General features: G+C 49.8%; 1 protein-coding gene across 1 annotated transcript in view; it reads right to left on the reverse strand.

The window, feature by feature from the left end:
- The window catches only part of SDK1 (sidekick cell adhesion molecule 1), a 2988580-nt gene that overhangs the window by 440051 nt on the left and 2521314 nt on the right, over positions 1-27215 (reverse strand). The window contains exon 26 of the mRNA XM_069647588.1: positions 8724-8839. Within this exon, the coding sequence (XP_069503689.1) occupies positions 8724-8839 (116 nt within the window). The remainder of the gene's footprint in view (positions 1-8723; positions 8840-27215) is intronic.

Consider the following 27215-nt stretch of genomic DNA (forward strand, 5'->3'; position numbering starts at 1 on the left):
TAGCAACCCCATTATTACTGGGAGATTGCATTCCAATAGTGGCGGTCCCCAGTTCTGAGAAATAGAACAAAATAGAAACTCTACGAAATAACATATTTGCCCCAAAGTAAACAGCGCCTTTATGGCAGAGTATGTCTGGTGGAGAGCAGCACCTGGTGGGATGATTATCAAAATTGAGGCACAGATCTTTTTGGACCAATTGTAATTCTTCAAGGATTGGACATAGGTATGTCTAATATATGTACCTGTGACTGGCTAATTCTGATCATTAACTCTGCAAAAACAGTCTCTGAAGAGCTGCTCCAGTACATTCAAGCCAAAGAAAACACTGGGCCTCATTACACGGATGGCGGTGAACCATGGCGCTATTAGCGGCATGGTTCATGCCGGTAAAATACCGGCACCGCCTTGGTGGAAAGGGGAATTACCACCCTATTCCAACATTGGCGGGGCGGTAATTCCCCCTTCCACCATTGCCCTTCCCCATTCCCATTTTTGCCCCATAGGACTCTATGGGAATGGGGAAGGCGCTAATTACGGTACCGCAAATTGCGGTACCGTAATTAGCTCCCTGGTCCCTTTGCGGGTTGGTTTTTAACGCCTGCAAAAAGCAGGCGTTAAATTCCCCAACCCGCAAAGGGACCTCATAGTAAGGCGGTAAGGATTTACCGGTACCGGTAAAATACTGATATCGGAAAACCCTTACCGCCATCCGTGTAATGAGGCCCACTATGTTGAACACAACAACTATTGAGACTTATAATGTGGGTGCGTCTGTGAACGAATTTAGTGTTCAATCCCAATTTTAAAAATCCAGAAAAAGCTCTCCAAGCTAATAAACATGAAAGGACTCATCCGTATTTTTCAGATTAATATTACCAAGAAGGCACCACTGCCGGTGCCCCAAAAAGCAAAGGGGAACTTTCAGAAACCACACCTTACCATGTGGAACGCTCCCAGCGGTGACAGTGACGGTGACACCAGAACGCCCACCTCAACAGGAGCAAGTAACACAAGAGGGAGGGGACGACAACGGGAAGGCCAGTCTAATTATAAACCTTTGTTTAGGCAGAAGCCGAGGCAGAGGATGCCAGAATTGTCAAATTCCCCCTCTCCCGAACCCCAGAGTAACACGCAGCTGGGGCAAGAGCAAAGCCCAACAGATGCTCTATAGCAAATCTATCGGACTAGGCCACGAGTCATGAGCCACTTGTGCAAACCAAAGTGCATGACGCCGTCCACAATACCACAGGGGTACATAGCCCCCCAAACTATTACCTGCCACATGAATCAAATAGCACAGAAGCAATAATAACCTATGAGAAAGCGGCATGGAAGGCTCCTGAGAACCCCCTCCGCACCCCACCCTTAGGCTAGACAATCGCAGGCAACACCTCAAAGAGGCGCAGTAAAGACAGCGTATGCGGATGAATCCACAGTCATGAGTCATGGGGGCTGGGGTGGGGGGCAAAGGCAGAGCTACTGTTATCATTAACGCCTCAGAATATGATAGAATTTGCTGCCCCTGACAGTCATGACCTGGGACAGCATATGGATCGGTATATAGCATGAAATGTCACAGCATGAGATACACCAAATGTCAAAGCAAATGTCACTCCATATCGCGTGACATATTGTCACAACCGCTGGTTCCTGGCGGTTATGGAAGAGGTGGAAACATGGCGGTCGTCAGACCGTGCCGCCACGTTGTGCTCACTAGCGCGGTTTACGTTCTAGTCTTTTTCCAACATGGCCGCCGCTGAGTGTACTTCTCTGTTCACGCTCGGCGGTTCGGCGCGTTGCAACTTCTGAATTCTTCTTCGTTGCGAGCGCTCCACAGTACTCTCGCTTAGCGGTGTTCCGCTCCTGTCCTATTTTTCTCCTGTTGTCCTCTCTCTCTCTCTTACCGGTGCTCCTTCTGTACGCGGGCACGGTTGCTCTCCTCCCTTCTTTCCTCCTGCCTTACTTGACTCTCTCTGCCCCCCCCCCGTTCACATTCAGGTCCTGCCCTACACTTATTGCTATCCCTACCGTCAGTTTGCCGGTCTCCCGTATTCCAGCGGGCTTTGGATCTCCTCTCGTTCCGCATCATCTGATACCTACACTCCAAAGGGGTTTTTGTGCCGTAAGGCTTTTCCCCTTGCCGCACTTGTCTGTCGCGAGGGGGGGAGTCCCCGCGTATTCATTCCCAAAGGGTCGCGGTGGCTTCCTCCCGAGGCAGACCCTATCTACACAAGGAGAGGAGGACTTTTACTCGTCGACCTCGTGGAAGGAAGTTGGACTTCTCGTCTTCATCAGGTGAGGAGGAAGGGGAATTGAAAGACTCTCAGGGTTTGAGTGGGGTGGACCACATCACGGACAACCCTGCTGATACGCCCACAGCGTCAGACATTGTTGATAGCTTGCAACGCCAAGATACAGACATGGCAACTCCCCAGCAACTTCAAGAATTGGTTGCGGCGGTACAAAACTTAAACCTGGAAGTTCAAGCACTTCAAACGGCAAATACTGCTCTCCAACAGAGAGTCACCGCCAGAGAACAGCAAGTCACAGATTTACTGCCCTTGCCTCTGGTGTCGGGAAAATTTGACGGATCCGAGAAAAAAGTCAAAGAATTCTTAGAGGCTTGTAATATCCATTTCACATTCAGACAGAACACCTTTTCCTCTGATCATGCCAAAGTGGGGTTTATGATCACTCACATGACTGGGAATGCCCTAGCCTGGGCTACCCCTCTGGTGTCCCGGTCCGACCCAGTATTACAGGACTATGTAGCATTCAAGGATCTTCTCAAGCAGGCATTTCTTCGCACTGAAAGCGCCCACCAGGCTAGTGAAGACCTGTTGGATGTACGTCAGGGTGGTTCTGACCTACTCACTTACATATCCTCCTTTAAAAGACTAGCTGCTGAAGCCGGCTGGCAAGAAGAGGCTCAATATACCATCTTCAGGAGAGGTTTGCGCGAAGAGCTAAAGGACGAGCTCGCTAGAATCCCTCGCCCTGATTCTTTCTCAGATCTCATAAAAGCAGTGGTACAAATAGATTTTCGGTTGTCTGAAAGAAGAAATGAAAAGAGAAAGACCCGTAACGTCAGTTCTTACCCCGAAACTCACCAATCGACCTCCTCACCTGCCGCTCGTCCATCCACCCGGGAAGAACCTATGCAGATAGGAACAACCAGATCGCCCTTGACAGCCGAAGAGAAGAAGAGGAGAAGAGAAGGCAACCTGTGTCTATACTGTGGCTCCTCCACTCACCTCTTGAGAGACTGCCCAGATGTACCTCCCAGACGTTCGGGAAACGAACGCCCTCAGTAGTTGGTAGGACGGACTACCGAGGGGCTTTTCTCCGTTCCTACGTAACACTTTCAGTTACTTTTGCTCAACCCTCGGAGGACCAACGTCTTATGGTGATATCCGTCCAGCTTCAGTTCAGAGGAAAAGAAATAGAGACTCTGGCCCTGCTGGATTGTGGAGCAGCCGGTAACTTCCTGGACACCCTATGGACCGACAAGATAGGCCTTCGTAGGATAGCCAAGAAGGAAGACCAGAAGGTAGAGGGTGTAGATGGTACCCCTCTGTGCTCCGGCCTCATTACCCAAACCACAGAGGAGGTACGAGTATCCATTCAACAACACACGGAAGTACTGAACTTCGACATAATCCGAGCAGCTCATTTCCCAGTCATTTTGGGGATTGGTTGGCTCCGACAACACAACCCTACCATTGATTGGTCGGCAAATCTCCTAAGTTTTCATTCGGCCTTCTGCCAGGAGAAGTGTCTTCCAGGACCCTTGTTCGAAAGCGTCAAGATGGGGTGTGCCCCAGAGAGGAGCACGATCCACTGTATCCCAAACAGTTTCCAGGAGTACGCCACAGTGTTCCAAGACCAACAACCTATGGAACTTCCTCCTCACCGACCGGAGGACTGTAGGATAGACTTAGTCCCTCAGGCTCCGGTTCTGTTTTGTAGGATGTATCCCCTTTCATTGTCGGAAAAAGAAGTCCTTAGACGTTACTTAGATGACAACTTAGCAAATGGACTTATCCGACCGTCCAGATCACCAGCAGGAGCATCTTTATTCTTCATTCCAAAGAGGGACTCCAAAGACCTAAGACCTTGTATCGATTACCGAGGGCTCAACTAATTTACCATCAAGGACCGGTACCATCATCGCTGAGATCCTGGAGGCCATCCAAGGTTCGGTAGTGTTTTCCAAACTCGACCTATGGAATGCCTATCATTTGCTCCGCATCAGAACTGGTGACGAATGGAAGACGGCTTTCTGCACTCCCTATGGATTGTTCGAATATCAAGTAATGCCGTTCGGATTGGTCAACGCTCCCTCAATCTTTCAAAGGTTTATGGACCGTATATTTTCAGATCTCTTGGGTCAAAATACCGTTGTCTATTTAGACGATATTCTGGTTTACTCCCGTCAACCCGAAGAACATACCCGTCATGTGAACGAAGTATTACGCAGGCTGCGGCATCATCATTTACTGGTAAAGCCGGAAAAGTGTGCTTTCGCTAAGTCCTCTGTCTCCTATTTGGGCTTCATCCTATCCAGCGAGGGAATCGCCATGGATCCAAAGAAGGTCGAAGCTATACTAGGTTGGCCCTCCCCTTCATCGGACAAAGAGATCCAAAGATTTTTGGGACTGGCCAACTTTTACCGGAAGTTTATTCCCGAATTCTCCCTACTCACCCTGCCCATCACCTCCTTACTGAAGAAAGCCTCCAGGCCATTTCAATGGTCCAGGGAAGCCGAAGAGAGTTTCGTCTGCCTGAAAAGAAGGTTCTGTTCAGCCCCTATACTGAGACAGCCGGACCAACTGCTCCCCTTTATTCTTGAGACCGACGCCTCTGCGGGTGTGGTTGGCGCAGTTCTCCTACAAACTAATCAGGGTCAAGAACATCTCATCGCCTATTTCTCAAAGACCCTCAACCCTAGCCAACAGAACTACTCCGTTATAGAAAAGGAACTTCTAGCCATGAAACTGGCTTGTCTTGAATGGAGACATCTTCTCCAAGGAAGCTAACACCCGTTCCTGATACGGATTGATCACAAGAACCTACAGATCCTACGTCAACAAGAGGGCTATAACACCAGACAAGCCCGATGGGCACATTTCTTTGCACAGTTCCATTTTCTCATAACTTACATACCCGGAACCCAAAACCAGGTTGCTGACGCCTTATCACGCAGAGATGAAACCTCTCTGGGATACGAGAAAGAACTTATGTTTCCCCATATCAAGATCATATCCGCTGTATCGTCTTTCCTGGAAAAAGTGAGAGAGAAATCTATTTCCCCCGAAGAAACACTCATGCAAGCAGGGAGGACTCCGGTGGATCTGAGGGACGGTCTGTACTTCTCTCGAGGAAGGCTCATCCTTCCTTCACAGGACCTCAGAATACAAGCTCTCCAGTGGTGCCACGACTCAAGGGTAGCCGGGCATAGAGGATTACGAGGGACTCTGGAATTACTGCAGAGATCTTTTTACCGGCCCGGTATGCGAGCCGATACTCAGGCATACATCCAGACCTGTCTTAACTGTATGCAAAATAAGCATTCCACTCGAAGTCCCCTTGGCCTGCTTCAACAAGACCCGATTCCATCAGGCCCCTGGAAGCACATATCTACAGATTTCATCGTAGACCTACCAAATTCCCAGGGCTGTACCTGTATCATGGTAACTGTGGACTCCTTCTCGAAGTTGGCTCATTTTTCCCCCTTACCCAGAATACCTTCGGCCTCCCTTATGGCGGAAGTCTTCATGAAAGATATCTTCAGATTACATGGTCTCCCCAAAAAGATCGTGTCTGACCGTGGGAGCCAATACACCTCAAAGTTCTGGACAGCCTTGTGCAGACTGCTGGGTATCGAAAGGGCTCTATCTTCCGGGTTTCACCCACAGACCAACGGGCAGACAGAAAGGCTAAACGGTACTCTTGAGCAGTATTTGAGGTGTTTCATCAACCAACAACAGGACAACTGGGTGTCCCTCTTACCAACAGCTGAGTTTGCTTATAACAATTCAGTACACACTGCACTGGGAATCAGCCCTTTCTTTTGTACGTATGTGTACCATCCTTAATCCATAGTACCTACTTTCTGGACTGAGACTCCCATACCATCCTTGGAAAACTCTCTGTCTAGATTAAAGGAAGCCCATAACACCGCCAACCAAAGTCTTCTAAAGGCCAATGCCCGTAACAAACTACAAGCGGATAAACACCGGAGACCTGTACCGGAGTGGAATAGAGGATCTAAGGTCATGCTATCCACAAAGTTTTTACCCCGCTGGGTACGCCCTTCTAAACTATCCCCCCGATTTATTGGTCCCTTCGATGTTCTATCCAGGATCAATCCGGTGGCTTATCGCCTCAAACTACCTAACTATCTTAGTCGCATACATCCGACCTTTCATGCCTCTCAATTACGTCTCTTCAAATCAGGGAACAGGAAACAGAATACCCCCTGTCTCCCTACTTTGTCTGCTCCCATCTCTGAAGAATATGAGGTCTCCCATATCCGGGATTCACGTTATCGCAGAGGTCGCCTCGAATATTTTATTCATTGGAAGGGGTATCCTTCCTCGGAAGATACCTGGGAACCTAGGATCCATGTACATGCTCCCCGCTTGTTACGTCAGTTTCACAGTTTACATCCCGGCAAGCCGGGGGGAACCCGACTTCGAGGGGGGCATACTGTCACAACCGCTGGTTCCTGGCGGTTATGGAAGAGGTGGAAACATGGCGGTCGTCAGACCGTGCCGCCACGTTGTGCTCAATAGCGCGGTTTACGTTCTAGTCTTTTTCCAACATGGCCGCCGCTGAGTGTACTTCTCTGTTCACGCTCGGCGGTTCGGCGCGTTGCAACTTCTGAATTCTTCTTCGTTGCGAGCGCTCCACAGTACTCTCGCTTAGCGGTGTTCCGCTCCTGTCCTATTTTTCTCCTGTTGTCCTCTCTCTCTCTCTCTTACCGGTGCTCCTTCTGTACGCGGGCACGGTTGCTCTCCTCCCTTCTTTCCTCCTGCCTTACTTGACTCTCTCTGGCCCCCCCCGTTCACATTCAGGTCCTGCCCTACACTTATTGCTACTCCCTACCGTCAGTTTGCCGGTCTCCCGTATTCCAGCGGGCTTTGGATCTCCTCTCGTTCCGCATCATCTGATACCTACACTCCAAAGGGGTTTTTGTGCCGTAAGGCTTTTCCCCTTGCCGCACTTGTCTGTCACGGGGGGGAGTCCCCGCGTATTCATTCCCAATGGGTCGCGGTGGCTTCCTCCCGAGGCAGACCCTATCTACACAAGGAGAGGAGGACTTTTACTCGTCGACCTCGTGGAAGGAAGTTGGACTTCTCGTCTTCATCAGGTGAGGAGGAAGGGGAATTGAAAGTCTCTCAGGGTTTGAGTGGGGTGGACCACATCACGGACAACCCTGCTGATACGCCCACAGCGTCAGACATTGTTGATACATATCATGGCAGGATACAACATGCCACACACTTTTACATAAGTCTTAGAAATGGTGCAATGAAGGGTTTTCCACTGCTGTTCGAGTTGGTGCAAATACTACATCTGCCCCACTGGGGGTAGGTTAGTTGCAGTGCTATTGCCGGGGCAAGTGCTCTGGTTGCACCAGTCCTAGGACCAGCCATATCGTGTAAATGTTCTTTGAATACAATGATCAATGCTGGTGCAATAGCCAAATGTGTGCAGTGTGTGGCTATTAACCTACTTGTTCTACATACATTTGACCGAATTTCTTTGATCGTTTTCTTGGTTGAATTAATTAAATATATATAGCAGTAGGGTATGGGAATAGGGGGAGCTGCGGGGGGCATACCCCACATTTTTTTTTTACCAGAAAACGACCAAAGTAATAATCAGTCAAATGGAAAAAGTGAAATATTTTCGACCAAGTAGACCTAAACCCTGTCTTTGTGCTGTCATGAAAACCGGAATGGAGTGCTGCCAGTACAAAACCACGCAATATTTAGTCATTTTTCTGGCACTACAATCGGCGCAAAGAGTGTGACTGGCAAGTGCTACAACCAACAACGCACATGCAACAAGTCCCTGGAGGGAGTGCTGCCAGAGGTCCCGCCCATTCCTTTCAGCTTGGTGGGCGGGGGCTGGCAGTTCAGCCAATCCCAGCACGCCTGGAAGCCAAAAGTAGCACTGGCTGAGGGTCAGAGTCTTTACTGCTGTGCCCATTACCTGTTGCAGGCTCGCTGCTCATTCAGACTCTAAACCACCCTGGGTAGGCATTGGTACGATTTATTTCCGCGATTTGCAAAAGACGATAAAGCCAGCTGGGGGAGGACCGTATAGACCGGGCAGTGATGGCTTAAGGGAGCATAATGGAAACTAGCCATGATGTGAGGCCTAAAAGACATTGAAAGTGATGTGCAATGTGGGCATAATGTAAATTAGCAGCAATGTGCCAATTGGGTGTACTGGAAATATGTCACAATGTGCCAAATGGGCATGATGAAAACACAATGATCTGCTAAGTGGGCATGATGTAATTTGATATCTATGTATAATGTAAACTGGCAATAATGTGGTAAGTGGGTTTGCTGCAAACTGGCAAATATATGGTAACTGGTGGCAATGATGGGTTACTTAGGTTTAGATATACATACATTTTTTTTTAAACAGTAAGGATAATACTTTAAAACCATTTTATAGGGGCATTGCCACTTTGATTTTACCTTGTATCCAAGAATGAGTCCATTTTGTTCCGGCTCAGGTATGGCAGCCCATGTCAGCAAGATCTGGGTGGAGCTCACGGCTTCTGCTGTAATATTCGGCGGTGGAGCAGATGGGACTGCAATAGCAGAAACAAGTATTTAGCAATGCCATGAGTTTGCAAGAACTCTGCCACAAATAAAATGGATGACAATGCACTGACGTTTCAAGAACGTTTCTTTCACTACAGCCATAAAACATACTGTATAATACACATACGAGACTGTTTGTGGCAATGGGTGAGGGGTCTTTGCTTCCAATAACTGAACAACCTTGCAATAGGATTTTATTTGGCTGTTTCCAAAGTAATGCTTCTTTCTCATTAACTGAATTCCTAAGATGGGCTACTTTGATCGCAAAAGAAACAAGTCAAATGCATTCCAAAGTCGTGAACAAATGCATCGCCGTAGATCGACATGTTTGTCGTCAACATCAGGACTCTTATTTGCAAACATAAATCGGCCAGTAGTCCATGGGCACCAAATGGGGTGTTGCAGGGTAGTGCCTTAGGCGGGCATCACATGGGAGGGTGCCTAAGATCGGGGTGTCAAAGAAGCGCAATGTTTGAATTTGTTCATGTTTCCACTATCCATCGAAGGCGAGGGATAGGGAAAACTGTTGGTTCTCCCGCCGTTGTTTCTACTCCAGCTTCTGTGAATTGGGTAGACCGCCTACGTATTTGCAAGAAGGATGCAGTGATTATGGAGCCCAAGAAACAGTCGAGATGGCACTACATGGTATGTGTAGTATCTTTGGCGTGGTAAATGAAGCAAGCAGGATAACCAGGAACCACTCCAGAGCCAGGATTATAAAAGGTAAGACTCATTTATTGGTTACAGCTTCAGTAAGAAAGGTGAGATAAGGAGATCAGTAGTAAGCTGCCTCTAGCCTTGGCTCTCTGCCGGCTAGTCCCCAGCCGTCAATCCTGGAACCCTCTGACTCACCACCTTCCAAGCTCCACTCACAGACCCACAGCTCTCATATCATATGTATATCAACCTGAGACTAGGATATAACAGTATGCATGTCTTAGTGTGCTGGAATGCAGTGCATCTGAGTGAAAGGTATGCTGGAAACATATTTCCTTTTTTTGGTTTTGGCTCACTTTGGTAGTGCAGCCACCAACATATCGCCAGTTCCCTTGTGTTGCCATGTATTTCTTATTCCTCCCCCCACAGTGCCTCCCTCACCCCCTGGCACTGCCCTTCGTTTCCTCCCATGCTGTCATTTCTTCTTCTTCCTGTGCTGTCATTCCTCACCCCTTTCCTCAAGGCTAAATGTAAAATGCAATAAACTACAAATTACAAAACTATTGGCATTGTCAATACTTGTACTTATTTGGGAAGTACCAATGGACCGGCCACATTCAACCGACAGTTTAAAGTGGTTTATTGAGTGGTTGTAAAAGAGCAGGACAACATTACAAACAGGGGACCTGATAGAGTTTAAACAAAATAGCCAGGATGACGGCTATTCAAAATAACTAAGTTTCACATCGTAGCTCTTCAATTCAGGGCCTCTCCCAGGGTTCCCTTTCCCCCAAGGGGTTGCAACACAAAGTAGCTGGAGTTTCATAATGTCGTGTGATGTATCCTTTTGCGACGACTGTCGGAGAGGACAGTCCTGAAATAGTCTCTGGGACATCACCTCGTCCTCAGGCTTTGAATTTTCCTGCTGCGTCCTGGTTTCCCTGCCATTGTCCGGATCTCCACCTCTCTAAATTCAGGTTTTGGGGTTTCCCATACCCATCTTCTTATTCCTCTGGGGCTTAATTTCTTTCTGAAACCATTCTGGGATTTCCTATGTCTCTGCCAAAGTGATGTGTTCTTTTTCTTCCAACAGCTGTTTGTTATACTTAGGTCAGGGAAAAAGGTTCTGCCAAGAGATCTGGGCGGGAGAGGTAGACTGGATGAGAGGGTGACCAGCTATATTGCCTGTATCCCCCCTAGTTTTTAGATACTTGATCTCTCCACCAGTTTTTGAATCAATCATAGCCACAGGCATAGTTCGGGTCAATTTTTCACATCGTTTTTTAGCCTGCCAGGCCATTACAGAAGGGGAACGACCATGTGCAAATCAGGCTTGATCCTGGCCTAAAAGGGGCAGTCCAGCCTGACCTGCTAGGTCACATCCCTTTTGCACAAGACCACAAGCAACCCCCCATGTGTTCCAGCCTCATTGAACATCATCAGTGAGGTGTAGCTCGGGTCTCTAGGCCCAGCTGGCTCAGCCACATCTGGTCATACCCGTCTCACTCGGGCTGACTAACCCAAAAGTGATGGTTGGAAGGTTTGGAAACCATTATAACCACAAGCACAGCTCTAAGCAACCCTTCGGACCATTGCTGTTCAGCCTGCCAAGCCATCCCAGAAGGGGAAAGACAATATGCATATCAGGGTTGGTCCCACCTCAAAAGGAGCGAAGTCCAGCTGGAAGTGCTAGGTCACATCCCTTTTGCACAAGACCACGAGCAACCCCAGGCATGTTTTGGCCTCATAGGTGTTATCAGTGCTCAGAACCAACTTTTGGCACACTCGTCTCACTTGCAATGACTGACGCAAAACCAAAAGGTGATGGCTGGAAAGTTTTCATTCAATCATAACCACAGCTACAGCTGTGGGTAACCCTCCAGGCCATCATGTGTCAGCCTGCCTATCCATTACAGAAGGGGAAGGACCATTGAACAAATGATAACAGTGTGTCTCCTTCCTTGTCAGTGTGTCTCCTTCCTTGTCATGGAGGCAGAAATGTCCATTATGCATTAGGACTGCGGCATTCGGCTTGGACCTTTATGGAGAAAAAGGAATGGCCAACTGGGTACATTTTAAAACCTACTCATGCACCAACTCAAACTCTTCCTAAAGCCTTGGAAGCAGTGCTGTATAACTGAAGCACGTCCAAGGAGACTTGGTTTGGGGCGTCAAAGAATCTTGTGCAACACTTCTTCCAGAATCCAATACGTCCCTAACATATATCCCTGTGAAAGATCCTCTCTTTTCTGCTGGAAGCTCAAAGAACTGTAGTCTCCAAAGAGTCAAGACAGGGAGAATGGCGCGCCAGTTGGGCAGTGCAGTGACCTATTGCTAATCCTGTGGAGAACAAAGGCCGCATCCGTCAGGTGTCATTAGCAACATGCTCACCTTTCCACAGGAACGTACCTGTTGGGAGTTACCCTGGAGGTAGAATCAGCACATGGTATGCTATGTTATCTTGCATTTGTATAGCGCCTACTACCACAGTTCATTGCGCCAAAGCGCGTTTGCCTGTCAGAGAGGCAAAGGAGGAGCATGATAGAAGATTCAGTAGTGGTGGGGAGGAGCAAAGTCGGGCAGATATTTGGGATGAGGGCGAGGGATAGATAAGGTGATGAGGAAAGCGTAAGAAGGAAGAGCTATGTGTACAATTGGACCAAATGTATCGTGGGACTCAGCTGCATTCTGTGGGGCGCAGCGCCGAAAGGAGAGATAGCTGGAGAAGTGGTGCTCGCTGCACCAGGGGCTGTGCCTGGAATTTCTTCACTGCATGTTGAGCTGGGGCATGTTGAAGCCGTGCCCAAGAAAACACAGGCGGCAAAACACATCTCCTTACTTCCTTAGGCCCCCAACAACATTTGGCTAGGGTTATATGCCAGAAATCCGAATTTGCCAATTTTTGCAACAGCTCCCGTTTCTGGAATTTAGCAGCAGTGCTTTAAATGGACAGGCACATGCCGGTCGTGAGTACCTGCATTTCTTTTATTTGAAAGTCATAGTACCAGCACTTCTCAGCTCGATGGAAGCCAATACGTTTAATGGAGGAGTGCTGTCACTTCTGAACAGTAAGCAGGTACTCTGGGATAGCGAGTACCTGCACTTCTGTGTTTCCATTGCAAGCACTTCAAATAGGTTGATTTTTCCACACACTCTTCATGTCTTTTTTTGACTGGGTGCAAACATCAAGGCCCTTTTTTCGGAGACAGACTTCTTTATGACAATGTGTACCCCTGAAAACATTGTTTTACAATCTGCACCGACCTAAAGAGAGGCAGCAATAGTGAGTAGACTTTTGCTGAACGTGTGGTCTGCGTTTTACAGAGAAATGATGAATACAAAGCAAAAATTCAGATGCACTTTTAAAATAAAATTATCGATAGAGCACAGGTCCCTCGCTCCTGCTTCCAGTGCGGTTCCAATTACAGGGAAGGTGTCAGGTTTGTCACTAAAAGGAATAAGCATTGGCAATGCCAACAGTGTTCGCTTTTGTGTAGGCATGGGAAAGGCATTTGCTTTGCCAGGCACTGCCGTAGTTGCAGTAACTGGCCATCGATGGTGGCAGCTGCAAATGGTGCGAGTACTTGGGGCATATAATAGCAGTGCATGGCAAATGTCTAATACTTATACACAAACCAAACTGTTGGCTTTGCCATAGTTTGATTTTAACAGAACTTCAGTGAAGGGCACAGTCCTCATTACGAGTTGGGCGGTACCTGGCGGTAAATCTGCCAGAATACCGCTCAACTGAATTACTGTTACCGCCACTTGGTCCGGCAGAATTACCGCTGGAATACAAGTGGCAGTGTAATTCCCCATTATTTTTTAGTGTATTGGACTCAATGGGGCTTTTTTGGTGCCAATACCGCGGCGGAATTACTGCCAAATCCTCCACTCCAGGACCGACTTCATAATTTGGCATAGTGGTAAATTTGGCAGTGACAGAGTTAATACCAATTATACCACTTACCGCCAAACTCGTAATGAGGCCTGCTTATAACTCAAGTGGGTGAAGGCAGGCCTGGTTTAGACATTTTTATTACAGCAGTACTTCATTTACATCTCCAATTAACTAATTAACTCTTAGAAGACAGCTTTGAAAAAACACTGACAGGCAAGTAGAGCTCAAAATGTGATGGTAAAGCTTGATAAACCTACCTCAAAGACATCCCAGGAGGATGTGTTTTGGGCTACGAGGGGCAGGAAGTGGGTGGGAATGGCCATGGGCAGTCAATGGGTGGCCAAATAACCAAACAACACCTACAAGCGTTGTGTTTTTCCTCATATGCCATTTCTCCCTATCTGTACTCAGGGCCAGCCTTAGGGCAGGGCGGGCCGGGTGAATGCCAGGGGCGCCATGCATCAGAGGGCGCCATTAGCTCCCTGCCACGCCAGCTCTGGGTAGTCTTTCAAGGGCTCCCCCGAGCTGGTGTAGTGGGAGAAGGCACGGCAGGCGCCCTTTTGTTATTGTATGCGCCCGCGGGGCACTTTAATAACAATAGACCATCAGCACCCTATTTACACTTCCCGCTCCGATGCAGGAGCGAGTCAGTTTGCATTGGAATACGCTCATGCATGAGCGTCCTATACCAGTGATTAACTCCATGCAAGACGCTGGAGCGGGGTGGTGGAAGACAAATGTGGCACATCCTGCCCCCCTGCCTCTCACTCTGTTGACTAGGGGGGCACAGGGAGGGGTGCCAATTCGTCCAGGGCGCTGCTGCCGCTAAGGCTGGCCCTGTCTGTACTCTTATGCAATAGACCGAGCGGCTTATTTACAAATTCAGGAATACCTCGAATCCAACAGACTCCTCGGTCTCCAGCAATCAGGCTTCCACCCCAGACATGGTACTGAGACAGCCCTCATTGACCGAAAAACGCAAATTGAGGACCTTAACCCCTTAAGTGCCAAGGGCGAGGTATCTGGCCAACCGCTTCACCGCACACACTGCCATCCGACCACTCAGATCTACCCAAGCCCGCTCACTTGCTATACCCAAATTTAAACTACAGAAAGCAGGCAGAAAGCAGGGGGGGTCCAGTTTCCCAGTCCTTGCCTCTAAACTTTGGAACACACTCACCAACACTCTTAGAACTGAACTCCTTTACCCTGCATTTAAGAAGAAAGCCAAATCATGGCTCATTTAGCAAGACCTAGCTGCCGCAACTGCATATATTGTAAACTCCTGTCACACTTATGTAACGTCCTCATTGATAAGACTTTCATTTGCTGACAGCCTTTATTTACTATATGTAAATCCTGTGTATTCCTATGTAAATTATGCATATACGTACCTTTTATACCATGCACTTCCTCCATGTACCATGTACCTCCAGGAATTGTAATTGGAGGATGTTACCTGTAACCTTTGCAAGAAATGTGTCCAGATGCCCCCGGGCCAGGTGCGCAATATAAATAAACCAAATACAAAGTTGTGGCTTATAGGTGGCGGGCAAAACTAAAAATGAGTGCTGAGCAAAGGGAAGATGGCTTCATTTCCAGAGAAGGTTCAGAAATGCAGGGCAGAAGCACAGTCTTGCAATAGCACATGCCTCTCCCTCGGTACCTGCCCCCGCCCGGGAACGCATTTTGGTTTTCATTTCATCTAAGAGGAGAGCGACTTTGGAGTTCGGGCTGCTGTCAGTTTCAGGCGGGTCGGTGTTCCAGGCGTACCACGGAAGTTCGGCCGGGAGATTCGGGCGTTCAGGAGAAGCAGATTTTCGTTCCAGCAAGGGAAAGAAGGTAAATGAGTGCTGGGAGAATCTGGCAGTGGCGTGAAGGGGATAGGGTAGGGTGCGCGGGCGTAAGGTGAGAGAGAGAGGGGGGGCCCCAGGGGGAACGCAAAGCGTTTCCCCCCGGGGAGTTTTTGGCGCTGCACACGGCCAGCGAGTGGCCGTGGGAGGCAGAGCGCCTCCCGGAGTATTTAAGAGGCTCAGGGAAGGTTCAGGAGCCAGGCGACGGTTAGGACTTGAAGATTGTCGATCAGTCCTGTCGCCTGCTCCCGAGCCTTCCCTGAGTTAGCTGGGCCTTCGTTTTGCAGGATAGCGTTAGTTGAGAGGGATAGAGTTAGGTTTTGGGGGAGGTTATTAGTAGTTAGTTAGTACATTTTTGAAGTGTGACTTGTTTATTGCATAGCCGGGGGTACCGTAGATAAGGTACCCCCTCTTACTGTTTTCAGGTGTCACTCCCTGCGTATCCGGGGTCGGGTGAAGAGTTTCTCCGTTGGTCACGGCATTGTGACGAGACATCTGGGAGTGATTTAGGGCGGGGGAGAAGGCGGATTTACGTTTAGCTGGTTTCTTTTCTGCGCGTCCGTTAGTTTTGGAGGGTGGGTATTGATACGTGGAGCTACGTGTCCCGTGTGGTGCGCGGTGTGGTGAAGGGATTTTCTGTACGCGGTAGCCGTCGCGTGTCAGAGGGGGCGGTGTGGGTTTCTTAAAGGGGCCGCAATATAATTTTGCTATTTAGGTGCGGTGGGGCATATATGCCACCAGGGGGCAGTGTAAACAGTCGCATCTCGGCCCCAGTTTAGCTGGGTTGCTGGTTTTTGGGGCTTTCTTTTTCTCTGGGCACGTTAGTTGCCTGGGCTGGGGGTTTAAGGGTTAGGGCATTATTTAGGGAGTAATTTTAAAAAATAAATAAATAAATACATATTTTTTATAGGAATTTTTGAGGAGAGCTGCTGGGTATTTTATTACGTTTGTGGGGTTTTTAAGTGCTTAGTTAACTAGGTTTCAGTTATTAGTTTTCAATTTGGTACAGGTCCACGGGTAGAATTTGGCTCGGGAGTTAGGATAGCTAGTGAACTTTCAAGAGGTATTATATATATTTTAGTGCACAACCAGATTATTGGTGCACGATGGTGGGCCAGGGAGCCAGCAATAAGGGTAGGGTTGATGCTAGGGCTCTTAGGGAGGCTTTGGAAATAATTAGTAGGGCATCTAGGGCCCAATTGGAAGGGGCAGTTGGGGAGGTCACTGGTGGAGAGGTCACGGGGGAGGGGGAGATAAGTGGTGGGAGGCCGCAGTGTAGAGCAGCGGCAGATGGGGCTCTCGCGGCAGTGGTGGCAGGGGGGCAGGGCAGAGGGGAGGAGGAGGTAAATACTTGCAGAAGAGTGCAGGAGGGAGAAGGCGGGAGAGGTCCCCATCAATTGAGGAGGTTAGAGTGGGGCGCGGAACGGCACCCATGGGTAGGAGATTGGAGGGTGGAGGGCGCTGCGCAGCCCCTGCTGGTCAGAGTGAGGTTGAGGGTTTTAGTACGGCCTGCCTCGATCAGCACAAGGAGAGCCTAGAGGGAGCAGCACGGCCCCTAGCAATGAGGATTACAGGGTGGAGGACGGAAAGCCTCGCCCGAGAGAAGAGGACCAGGCAGGGGTCCCCCCGGCCCCGCCGAGAAGACGTCAAAGGAGTGACGGGGCATACGCCCCGGGCTCGCAAGAAGAAGATCGTCTCAACTCGAGCATGAGCTCGCATCAGCAGTGGTATATAAGGGATGATGAAGTTGGATTGGAGGAATATGTGGGGCAATGGGAGGTAGAAGGTTATAGATCGGCAAGGGAAAGGGGGGGGGAGAAAAGAAGTTTGAGGTGGGATATGGAAAGGCAGGTGCAGGCGGATAGGGGGGTAGGAGGTCGGGGAAATTATTGGCTGGGTGAGTCTGTTGACATGTTTTGTCCCCGCAGTAGGAGCCCTCTAAAAAAGGAGATGAGGAGCATCAGGGTGGACGCCAGACCACAGACGGCAGGCGTGCAAAGAGGTGAGCAGGAACGGGAATGGTCATCTGCATGGCAGAGAGGGGTCACGAGGAGGGTGACGGGGAATGAAGGGACGAATTTGCCTGGGGTAAGGAAAGAAGATGGTGTGCAGGCCATTGGAGCCTTGGGGGTTGAAAAGAGCATGTGCTCAGTGGAGGTCCAAACGGACAAGGCGATGGAGCATTGGTGCTTGAAGTGCAAGCTGGAAATAAAAAAGAGAATGAAGTGAAAGGAAAGGAGAAAAAATTGCCGTACATGGGGATAACAAAACCATTGGGGGCACACTTGATGGCAACGACAAGGGAGAAGATTCAGGAGGGGGAATTTGTAGATGTGTTCAAATTGCTGCATAGGGAAGTGAGAGCAAAAGAGGGGTCTAAAGAAGAAGAAAGGGAACTGGCGTCGCGCCCAAGGGTCCCGGTGACTATTGAGAATTGGACGTCGGCATTTATCATTTATGCCAGTGTTTATTGTGAAAAATTTCCAGAGTGTTGCGTGGCTCTGCTCAAATATATGGATGTTATCAGGAAGGCTTTCACGAGTTTTGGGAGTTTTGCATGGGTAAGGTATGATGAGGAATTCAGAGCGAGATTGGCGGAGGACAGTCAGGTGGTCTGGGGGGAGATAGACATGGATCTCTGGTAGCAGTGGATGGCTCCAACGAGGCCTGCCCGGACGCTGCACATGGCGAGCGGGCTGCCCGTACCTTTCCGGCCCTTTCTTGGTCGCCCCGCCCATGATGGGGCGGGGGAAGGAGGTAGGGGGCAGTCATCAGCAGCGTGCTGGGGGTATAATAAGGACGGCTGCGCAAGGACCCTGTGTAGGTTCAGGCACAAGTGTAGCAAGTGTGGTGGAAAACACCCTCTCACGCAGTGCTTCCAACAGGGGGACAAGGGGAGTGGGGCAGGTAGAGGGGTTGTGGGAAAAAGCTTTTACTCCAATTAAAGTAGGGGTGCTCGAAAAATGGTTGCAATTTTATCCGGACAGAGAAGGGGCGAAGATCTTGAGTGAGGGTTTCTGTCAGGGGTTCAGATTAGGGTACCAGGGCCCAAGAGTGCGCAGGTGGGCTGAAAATTTGAAGTCAGCAAGAGAAAATGTTGACATGGTGAGACATAAATTGACCAAAGAAATAGCGGCAGGAAGGATAGTGGGCCCATTTGATGACCTGCCGGGTGATTTAGTCATATCCCCATTGGGGGTGGTGCCAAAGAAAGCTCCGGGGGAGTTCAGACTGATACATCATTTGTCATGGCCGGAGGGTATGTCAGTTAATGATTTTATTGCCCCGGAAGAGTGTGGAGTTGTGTATGCCAGTGTTGACCAGGCGGTGGAACTGATAAGGAAGGAAGGGCGAGGGGCCTTCATGGCCAAGTGTGATATCAAGGCGGCTTTCAGGTTATTGCCGGTGCACCCGGAGGATTATTGGTTGTTGGGTTTGCAGTTTGAGGAAGGCATATACATAGACAAAGCCTTGCCAATGGGGTGCGCGATTTCCTGTGCTTTGTTTGAGCGGTTCAGCTCTTTCTTACAGTGGGTCTTCTCATTCAGTTCGGGTTGGGAGAGTGTGCTGCACTATTTGGATGATTTTCTTTTCATTAGCGGGGCAGAAAGAGTGGAGGATTGTAAAAAGATGCTACAGTCGTTTCAGGAGCTGATGGAGGAGCTGGGGGTGCCCTTAGCGGAAGACAAAAGAGAGGGGCCGGCAGTGGTATTGACATTTCTAGGAATTGAGCTGGATTCAGTGGCCATGACCTCACGCTTGCCGCACGACAAGGTGAGCAAATTGGTGGTTTTGTTGGAAAAAGCGGTGGCGGCCAAGAAAATGATGCTGGTTGAAATGCAGAGTTTGGTGGGGCATATGAATTTTGCATGCAAGGTGGTGGCCCCAGGGCGAACATTTTGCAGGAACATGGCGAGGGCTATGGCGGGAGCGAAGTGCCCACATCATCGGATAAGAGTGTCAGGGACAGTGAGGGAGGATTGCAGAATTTGGCTGCGCTTTTTGGAGAGTTTCAACGGAGTGTCAATGTGGTTGCAGGGAGACCCGGTGACTTGGGAAGTACAGATATTTTCTGATGCAGCAGGAGCGTGAGGTTTCGGAGTTTTCTGGGGAGGAAAGTGGTGTGCGGAGAAATGGCCATTGCGGTGGTTGAAGGAAGGAAGGAGTATAGCATTTCTTGAATTTTTTCCACTACTAGTTGCATTGCAGTTGTGGGGGAAAGATTTTCAAAACAAGAAGGTGAATTTTAATGTTGACAATGAATGCGTAGTTCATGTGGTGAACAGGCAGTCAGCTAAGGATCAGAGGGTGTTGAGACTGATGAGAGAATTTGTTCTGCGCTGCATGGAATGGAATGTGGTGTTTAAGGCAACACATGTGCCGGGGAAGGATAATGGCATCGCTGATGAATTATCTCGTTTTCAATGGCAGAAATTCCGTGGATTGGCTCCAGATGCAGAGCAGGAGGGGCAACAGGTTCCGGAGGAGCTGTGGAAGATAGGAAGCTGAGAGCGCTTGCTCTGGTGGAGGGTTCATTGGCCGCGGCATCTAAGGAGGCATATAGGAGGGCCTGGGAGGATTTTATTAGAGGGGGAGCTTGTAGTTGGAAGGGTAGATGGAACGCGGAAGAGAGGAGGAGAGATGATGTTATGAATTTTCTACTGAGGTGTATGGACAGGGGGTGGTCAAAGGCAACGATTGCGGGGAAGTTAGCAGGGATTGCTTTTTATGGAAATGGTTTTGGGGTTTTCAACCAAGTGGGGGGGGAAATGGCAAATAGGATGTTGGAAGAATGGGCAAGGGAGAGTAAGAGGGACAAGGATAAGAGGAGGCCGATATCGGCGGAATTGTTGCAGAGGCTGATCGAGGTGGTGGGGGGAGTTTGCTGGTCGGTATGGGAAGGGGAATTGTTTGTGACTTGTTTTACTTGGTTATTTTTTGGGGCTTTCAGGGTTTCTGAGTTGGTAGGGGGAAAAGGTGGGGTAGGAGGACTGCAATGGGAAGATGTTCGAATTACAGAAGAAGGTCTGGACATCAAGATCAGAAGATCCAAGACTGACCAGAAGGGGAGGGGTTCTTGGGTTCTACTGGGTAGGGGGAGTAAGGATTTATGTCCAGTACAGGTAGGAATGGTGTGGAAGGAGCGTTGTGGGGGTAGGACAGGCTTGGTGTTTCAGCATAAGGATGGATCGCCGGTGGCAGCGGCACATGTGCTGGGGGTATTGAGGAAGGCGTTGGAGGCAGTGGGTGAAAAGGCAGAGGATTTTGGGGGACTCATTCTTTTAGGATGGGCGCAGCATCTGAAGGCAGTAGGTTGGGATTTTACGAAGACAAAGTGAAAAGCTTGGGGCGTTGGAGGTCTGGGAAATACAAGGGGTACGTCAGGGATTTTGATAAGGGGAATGTTTGAAGAAAGGAGGGAAAGGATTTTGGGACAACTGCTTTTATTGTAATGTTTTTGACTTGTCAGTGATTTTTAATTTCTTTTTCAGATGCTGCACGAAAGGAAGGGGAGTTGGCGCAAGTGTGGATTGTTGGCCATTCAATTGTTAAGTGGGCTGGGAAAGATGCAGAGAAAAGGGTGTTTGGGAGGCAGCTGGGATGCAGCTATAAGGAGGTGGTGGTGAGATGGCACGGTTTGGGGGGTCTGCGCTGGGATCAGCTGCTTCCTATATTAGCAGGGATGAGGGAACGCTATGGGGTTCCAGAGGTGATGATTATTCACGCGGGAGAGAATGACCTGGTGAAGGATACGGGGGTCTCTCTGCGAAGGAAAATGAAGAGGGATTTAGTTTGGATGAGGGAAATGTGGCCTCAAGCAAAGGTGGTTTGGACCAAGTTGTTGCTGCGGAGAGTGTGGAGGGGGGCGAGAAATGAGGGAGCAATAGAGAGGACTAGGAAAGGGATAAACAGAGAAATGGTTAAGTTTTGTGCCTCGGTGGCGGTACAAGTGATGGACCACAAAGAAATAACGTATGAAGGGCTCCTTATTTTTAGAGAGGACGGAGTACACTTGTCCATGTCTGGGAATAATCATTACCTGGCGGACCTGAGTTCCTGGCTGGGAGACTGGGTAAGAAGTTGGAGGTAGGAAAGAGGAGGGGAGGGGGAGTGGGGCAGAAAGAACTCCTCAGGGGAGGGTTTTTCTGGTGCCGGGGGCATGGCCCCTTTTGATGTGAGGGGAGGGAAGCACAATGGGGAATGACACGGGAAAGGATGGGGTGGCGCTGTTTGCACAAGCAGGTCACCCCGGGGGAACAGGTATTGAGCCTGGAGGGGCATGGCCCCTGGGAGAAAGCGGGACGCCTGGGAAAAGGGCAAGGTGACGGTAGGCTCCAAGGGGTAAGTAGGGAGGAGATAGCTGAGTTATTTATTTAATTGTTGGGAAAATGAAAATGAAAAAGGAGAATGTTTAATTATTTAATTGTTTGTTGAAATATTTATTTAGTTTGTTAGGCCATTGGAGCCAGGTAAGCATTTTGAATGGTGAGCTTTGGCCTGTCACATTAAAGCGACCTTTTCCACTTTTAAATGAGTCTGGGTTTTTGTGCAGTAAGCCAAAAAGCACGTTTTCTTGGAGGGGGGAATCGCGTCACGTTGAGTTAAAGCAAAGTGGAGGCGACATGTGTTTCCTATTCAGTGGCCGCCTCGCCACGTTTGCAACGTTCGGCTTGTTTACTATTGCATGTTTTCCTCATGAGGGCTGCCGCGCCACGTTCTGTTCATTTAATTTATACGCAGTATGCACTTATCGAAGTCGATGGCCGCCTCGACATGTGCGGTTTAATTACAGCCACGTTTGCATTCATTTACGTTGGAAAATGAAGCTTGGGGGAATCGTGCCACATCTAGTTAAAGCGAAGTAGAGGTGACAGGTGTCTTCCAATTCAATGGCCGCCGCACCACGTTTGCAATGTTCGGCTTGTTTACTAATGCATGTTTTCTCATGATGGCTGCTGCGCCATGTTCAGTTCATTTCATTTATACGCAGTATGCACTTATCGAATGGGATGGCCGCCTCGATACGGGCGGTTTAATTAAAGCCACATTGCATTTATTTACGTTGAAAAATGAAGCTTGGGGTGGTGGTAGGGCACAGGGACGCTGCGGCTGGGATTAAGGGCAGATCCTGGCCAGCTGTGCCATGTGGCATCGAATGCGGAGCGGCATGCGGCCTCTGTGCCGTAGCCAGGAGAGTTGCTAGGTCTGGAAAAGACCCGGGGCTAAGCTGATGTCGGAACTGTTTGGACTGGGGGCTAGCTAGTCTTTTGGCTGTAGCTCCTGAGATTCTATCCGGGGCTACAACCAAAAGATCAGGGGCTATAGCCCCCCCCTAGCAACGCCCCTGGCCGTAGCTTGGTTTTGTGCAGCGTGGAGGGTGCACCGTTGCACAAGGGGGGTGGGCGTTGGGGGGGTGCCTGTCGCTGGTCAAATGGCCAGCTCAAGCTGATTAACCATGCTTATGTGGAAATGGCTTGCTTGTGAAACTCTGGGGGCCTGAGAACCGCGTATGTCAAATTATTGAAATATTGTCTCGAAATGATGGCCATGGTGCGCCATGTGCATTGCACTATTGGGCGGCAAGGGCTTGCGTAAGGGGGAAAATGTTTAGCATTTTAGGGCGGCCACAGCGCCATGTTCAACGTATAGGTGCAGTGAATTTTGGGGGCTGGATGCTGGGTTTGAATAAGTTGGGTGTGGTGATGGTAGTATGATGGGTGGGTAGTGGCGCGCCATGTTGACGGTACCACGTGGACAATGGCGGCGAGGGGATGGGGGGGCATGGTGGCTCGGGTGGAACAGGAGCAGGCAGGTGCCCCCAGCCAGAAACTCTTGGGATATACACCTGCCGTTCGGGCCGTATGCATATTGAGAATGGGCATGGCCTATAAGGGTGCACAGGGAGGGCTCCCGCGTAGTCACATGGCATTTAAAACTTTGTGGCCCGTGTTGTGGGGGGTGTGGTGGTCGTAACCACATTTGAGAGGTGCAGAACAGACCTTTCCGTGTAACTAATTACTGTCCATTAAAGGTTCGGCGGGGGAGGGGAGAGGGCGCAGCATGATGACGTTATGAGTGGTAGGATAGGTTACGGCATTTATGATGCGCCTGTGCACACTGGTTGCATAACATGTGTTACGGTCCTAGATGGGAAATAGGGTAATGAAGCTTGCGGGGGCGTCGCAGATTTGGGGTCGCACATCCTTGGGGAGGCAATTTGTTGGGGGATCCATGCGGGCCCAAAGAAAAGTGAGGGGAAGGGGGGTGTAGGGTAGGAACGAACCGCGTGGATTATGGCGGCAAGTTAGGGTGAGGTGGGGATGTCCATGCAGGCAGTCGCTAAGGCAAGCAAAGTTTGGTGCGGTTAGAGAGGGCGCAACATGGCAATTGATGACAGATCTAATATGTTTTGGCACTTACAATGCGCCTATACACAACTGTGGCAATGTGTATGAAATAAGGCATTGAAGGGAGCCGGCGGGAGCAGCGCAAACCAAAATCGCACTTCCTAAGGGGCAAATCGTTCGGTGCTACAGACGGGCAAAAGGGGTGTTGTGGCGAGAGCCTGCCCCCGCCCAAGGGAACCCATTTTGGTTTTCGGAACGGATTTCCCAGTGGCTGGGGGCCCGTCGTGGTTTGCAAAACGGAGGCAATTCGGACTAGGTTTGGGGAAATGGCTCTTTCTTAGAACCAGGTGCATCCTTGCTTGGTAGGGGGGTGGTGGGGTTGCAGACATTGGCGTGCTGGGTGCGGCCTCGAGGCATTCTGGTCATGGGAGTGGCTAGGGATGAAGGGGATGTTAAGGGATGCCTGTATATAAAAGCACACCGAGCTCATGTGCAAGGAGAGCAACGGTAATCAGAGACCGGGGGTTAAAACCACAATTTGCACCATGTTCATGCTTGCAAGTGTCGGGGAACCGCTCTGTGAGGAAGGGGTTTACGGTGCACAAAGGATCAGCTAATTGTGGATTTCGGTTCCAGCGAACGAGCGTTGTGGTTCGTTTGTAAGATGAACATGAGGTGAATATTTGAGGGAAGGATTTGTTAACTCAAGATAAGGGTAGGGCAGTGCTTTAAGTGGGCCGGGGCCTGCCGGGGCCGGGCCCCGGCAGTCTCCAAAAAGTGAGGCTGAGCCGGGGCCCTGCCGGGGCCCCCAGCCCCACCACGCCATGGCAGGACGCATTATCCCGCCGCGGCCGCAGCCGCAACGAGAGATGCGCCCGCCAGTTAAACGTCAGGCAAGCTGACAGAAGTGCCAGCCAGCCACAGCGTCGCTGTGACTGGCTGGCACTTCCGTCAGTCTCTGTAACTTTCTCTGATGACCCCTCATCTGAGGGGCCATCAGAGGAAGCTACAGTCCCTTAGTTCCCCTCGCCAGGTCACTGACCCTCAGCGAACCTGCGGGCTCCATGATCTAATATGTAGATTAGATCACGGAGCCCGCGGGTTCGCAGAGAGTGAAAGACGCCTCGGGGTCAGTGCTCTGAGCAGAGATCACTGAGCTCGAGGCGCCTTTCTCCTTTGGCAAGGCTTTATAAAAGATGCCTTCAACTGTGTACGTTTAAGCCATCTTTTATACACGTAGAAATATTTCTATGTTTATAACAGATGGCTTGAATCGTACACAATTCAAAGCAACTTTTATAAAGCTTTGTCGACGGACAAAGCCACCTTGGGTTTTGTCCGTCCTCAACGCTTTATAAAAGATGCCTACGTTTCAAGACGTCTTTTATAAACATAGACATATGTTACAAATGTCTATGTTTATAAAAGGCAGCTTGAATAGTACACAAACCATAGTAAGGTAAGCACACAAGTGTGCATAACTTACTATGGTGTGTGCACTTTCAAGCCACCTTTTATAAACATAGAAATATGTAACATTGCTATGAATATAAAAGAAGGCTTGAAAAATACACAAACCATAGTAGTACGCAAACAAATATATAAATGCTCAAATACATTTATATATTTGTTTGCGCATCTTACTATGATTTGTGCACTTTTAGGCCACGTCCACAATGGAGGCCACGCCTCCAAACGAGGGCCCCCCCTCAATTTCTTACCCCACTTAAAGCACTGGGGTAGGGCTTGTTACTGGCAGGGCAGTCTGGTGTTTCAGGAGGAGACACGCGAACTGGGAACGACGGGAGCGCGCTTCCGCAGGGAAGCCTGGGGAAACTCAAACGGTGGACGGCGCAAGCATTAGGAGATAGTCGCAAGGCAGCACCTGGCTGATCTATGGACAGTGGAGCCGGGTAACTAATTTACCAAGGCATTAGAGGCATTCGAGCAGGGCGTTTTAAAAATCAAAGCATAGGCCTTTCCGGCGATTTTACAACCCAAAAGAACCAAGCTCGACTAGGGAGAACACATGGGCCTCATTACACGGTAGGCGGAAACCATGGCGCTATTAGCACCATGGTTGCCGCCGGTATTTTACCGTGTCCGCCTTGGTGGATGGCGTAATTACCGCCCTACTCCAAGGTGAGCGGGAGCGGTAATTCCCCATTCACCAAGGCACTTCCCCGTTCCCATTTTTGTCCCCCATAGGGCATAATGGGAATGGGTAAGGCGCTAATTACGGTACCGCAAATTGCAGTACCGTAATTAGCACCAAGGTCCCTTTGCGGCACCCTACTTTAACGGCTGGTAAAACCAGCCATTAAGGTCGGGTCCTGCAAAGGGAACTCATAGTAAAGCGGTAAGGGTTTACCAGTACCGGTGCCCTTACCGGTACCGGTAAACCCTTACCGCCTACCGTGTAATGAGGCCCATATTCAAATGCATAAGTGGGTTTTCTATGGCGGGAAGCCGCACAGTGGCCTGGGAGATGTGTTGCAATTGCCTAAGCGTTTGTGTGGCAGAAATACAAAGGGGTTAGCAATCTTGTTGGAGATGCTTAGTCTGCGAGTGGAGGGCACCAGGCTGCTCTAGGGATCTAACGGATATGTTACGCGTTATTATAGAGTCACAGATTGTGAGGTCAGTTCATTCGATTGAGTGCATTTAACACACCTGGGTCGAACTGCGATGCAGTGCAATTTTATTTTTTAGGTGGGAAAGCCCCATTACCTAGAGGGTTCCCCTTTCATCTGGCTTCGCATGCACCAGCTGGTGTCATTATGGTGCCTAGAGACCCCGAATGGGGTCCCTACATTTCGCAAATCCATAGGTGCAAATTCGCCTTCCATGGGGCGGAATTACGTTGCGCATTTGGGCAGAAGAGGTCACTGGGCGGGCGAAGGTTCCGGCCGATGCATCTCTACACGTGCACAAATGCCCTGGCTACTACTAGGAGGGGTAAGCATGGTTTGAAGCCACAAGACAATCAATTGCGCACGGCTTTGGTAAGGGTGGCGTGGTGTTGCTATTGCCAGGGGGAGAAACGGGCATGCTGGCAGGAGCGGTGAGGGGGAGGAGCGGAGCTCCAGAGAGGAGAAGCGGGGGGTTAATACAAGGCATCAGGCTTGCCGTACGCATGGAAACTACGTTGCACACAAGGGCCCGCGGGGGGGGGGTACCGCGGACCATATGAGTTTCAGGGGGGACTTCTCTACCACCCACCCCCCTTTTTTCATTTTTTTTTCCTTCCTCCCCACCAACCAAGCGGTGGAGGACCGGAGGACGAGCAGCGAATAGAGGCGCTGGAAAGGGAGCGACCTGCGCAGGCTGGGGGGAACTCTCTGCCGCCGGCAGCCAGCAGAGAGTCTTGGAGTCACAGGTCGATCCCTTTAGAAAGCACTGGCAGGCCCATAGGGGAATGCTCAGCCAACAGATTAGATCTTACGGAACCCCAAGAGTACTAGACTCAGGGGAGGCCCTGGGGGAAAAGGGGAGGGATTTAGGGGACTTGGAAGCCATTTCCAACCCAAAATTGCAGGGGGGGGCAACAGAATAAAACACTAACTCACAACAAAGGTCTTCAAGGGAAGTTGGGGGGAGCAAG

This window comes from Ambystoma mexicanum, chromosome 2q (genome assembly GCF_040938575.1).
Source record: "Ambystoma mexicanum isolate Mex_15411 chromosome 2q, UKY_AmexF1_1, whole genome shotgun sequence".
In the NCBI taxonomy this organism is placed as follows: Eukaryota; Metazoa; Chordata; class Amphibia; order Caudata; family Ambystomatidae; genus Ambystoma; species Ambystoma mexicanum.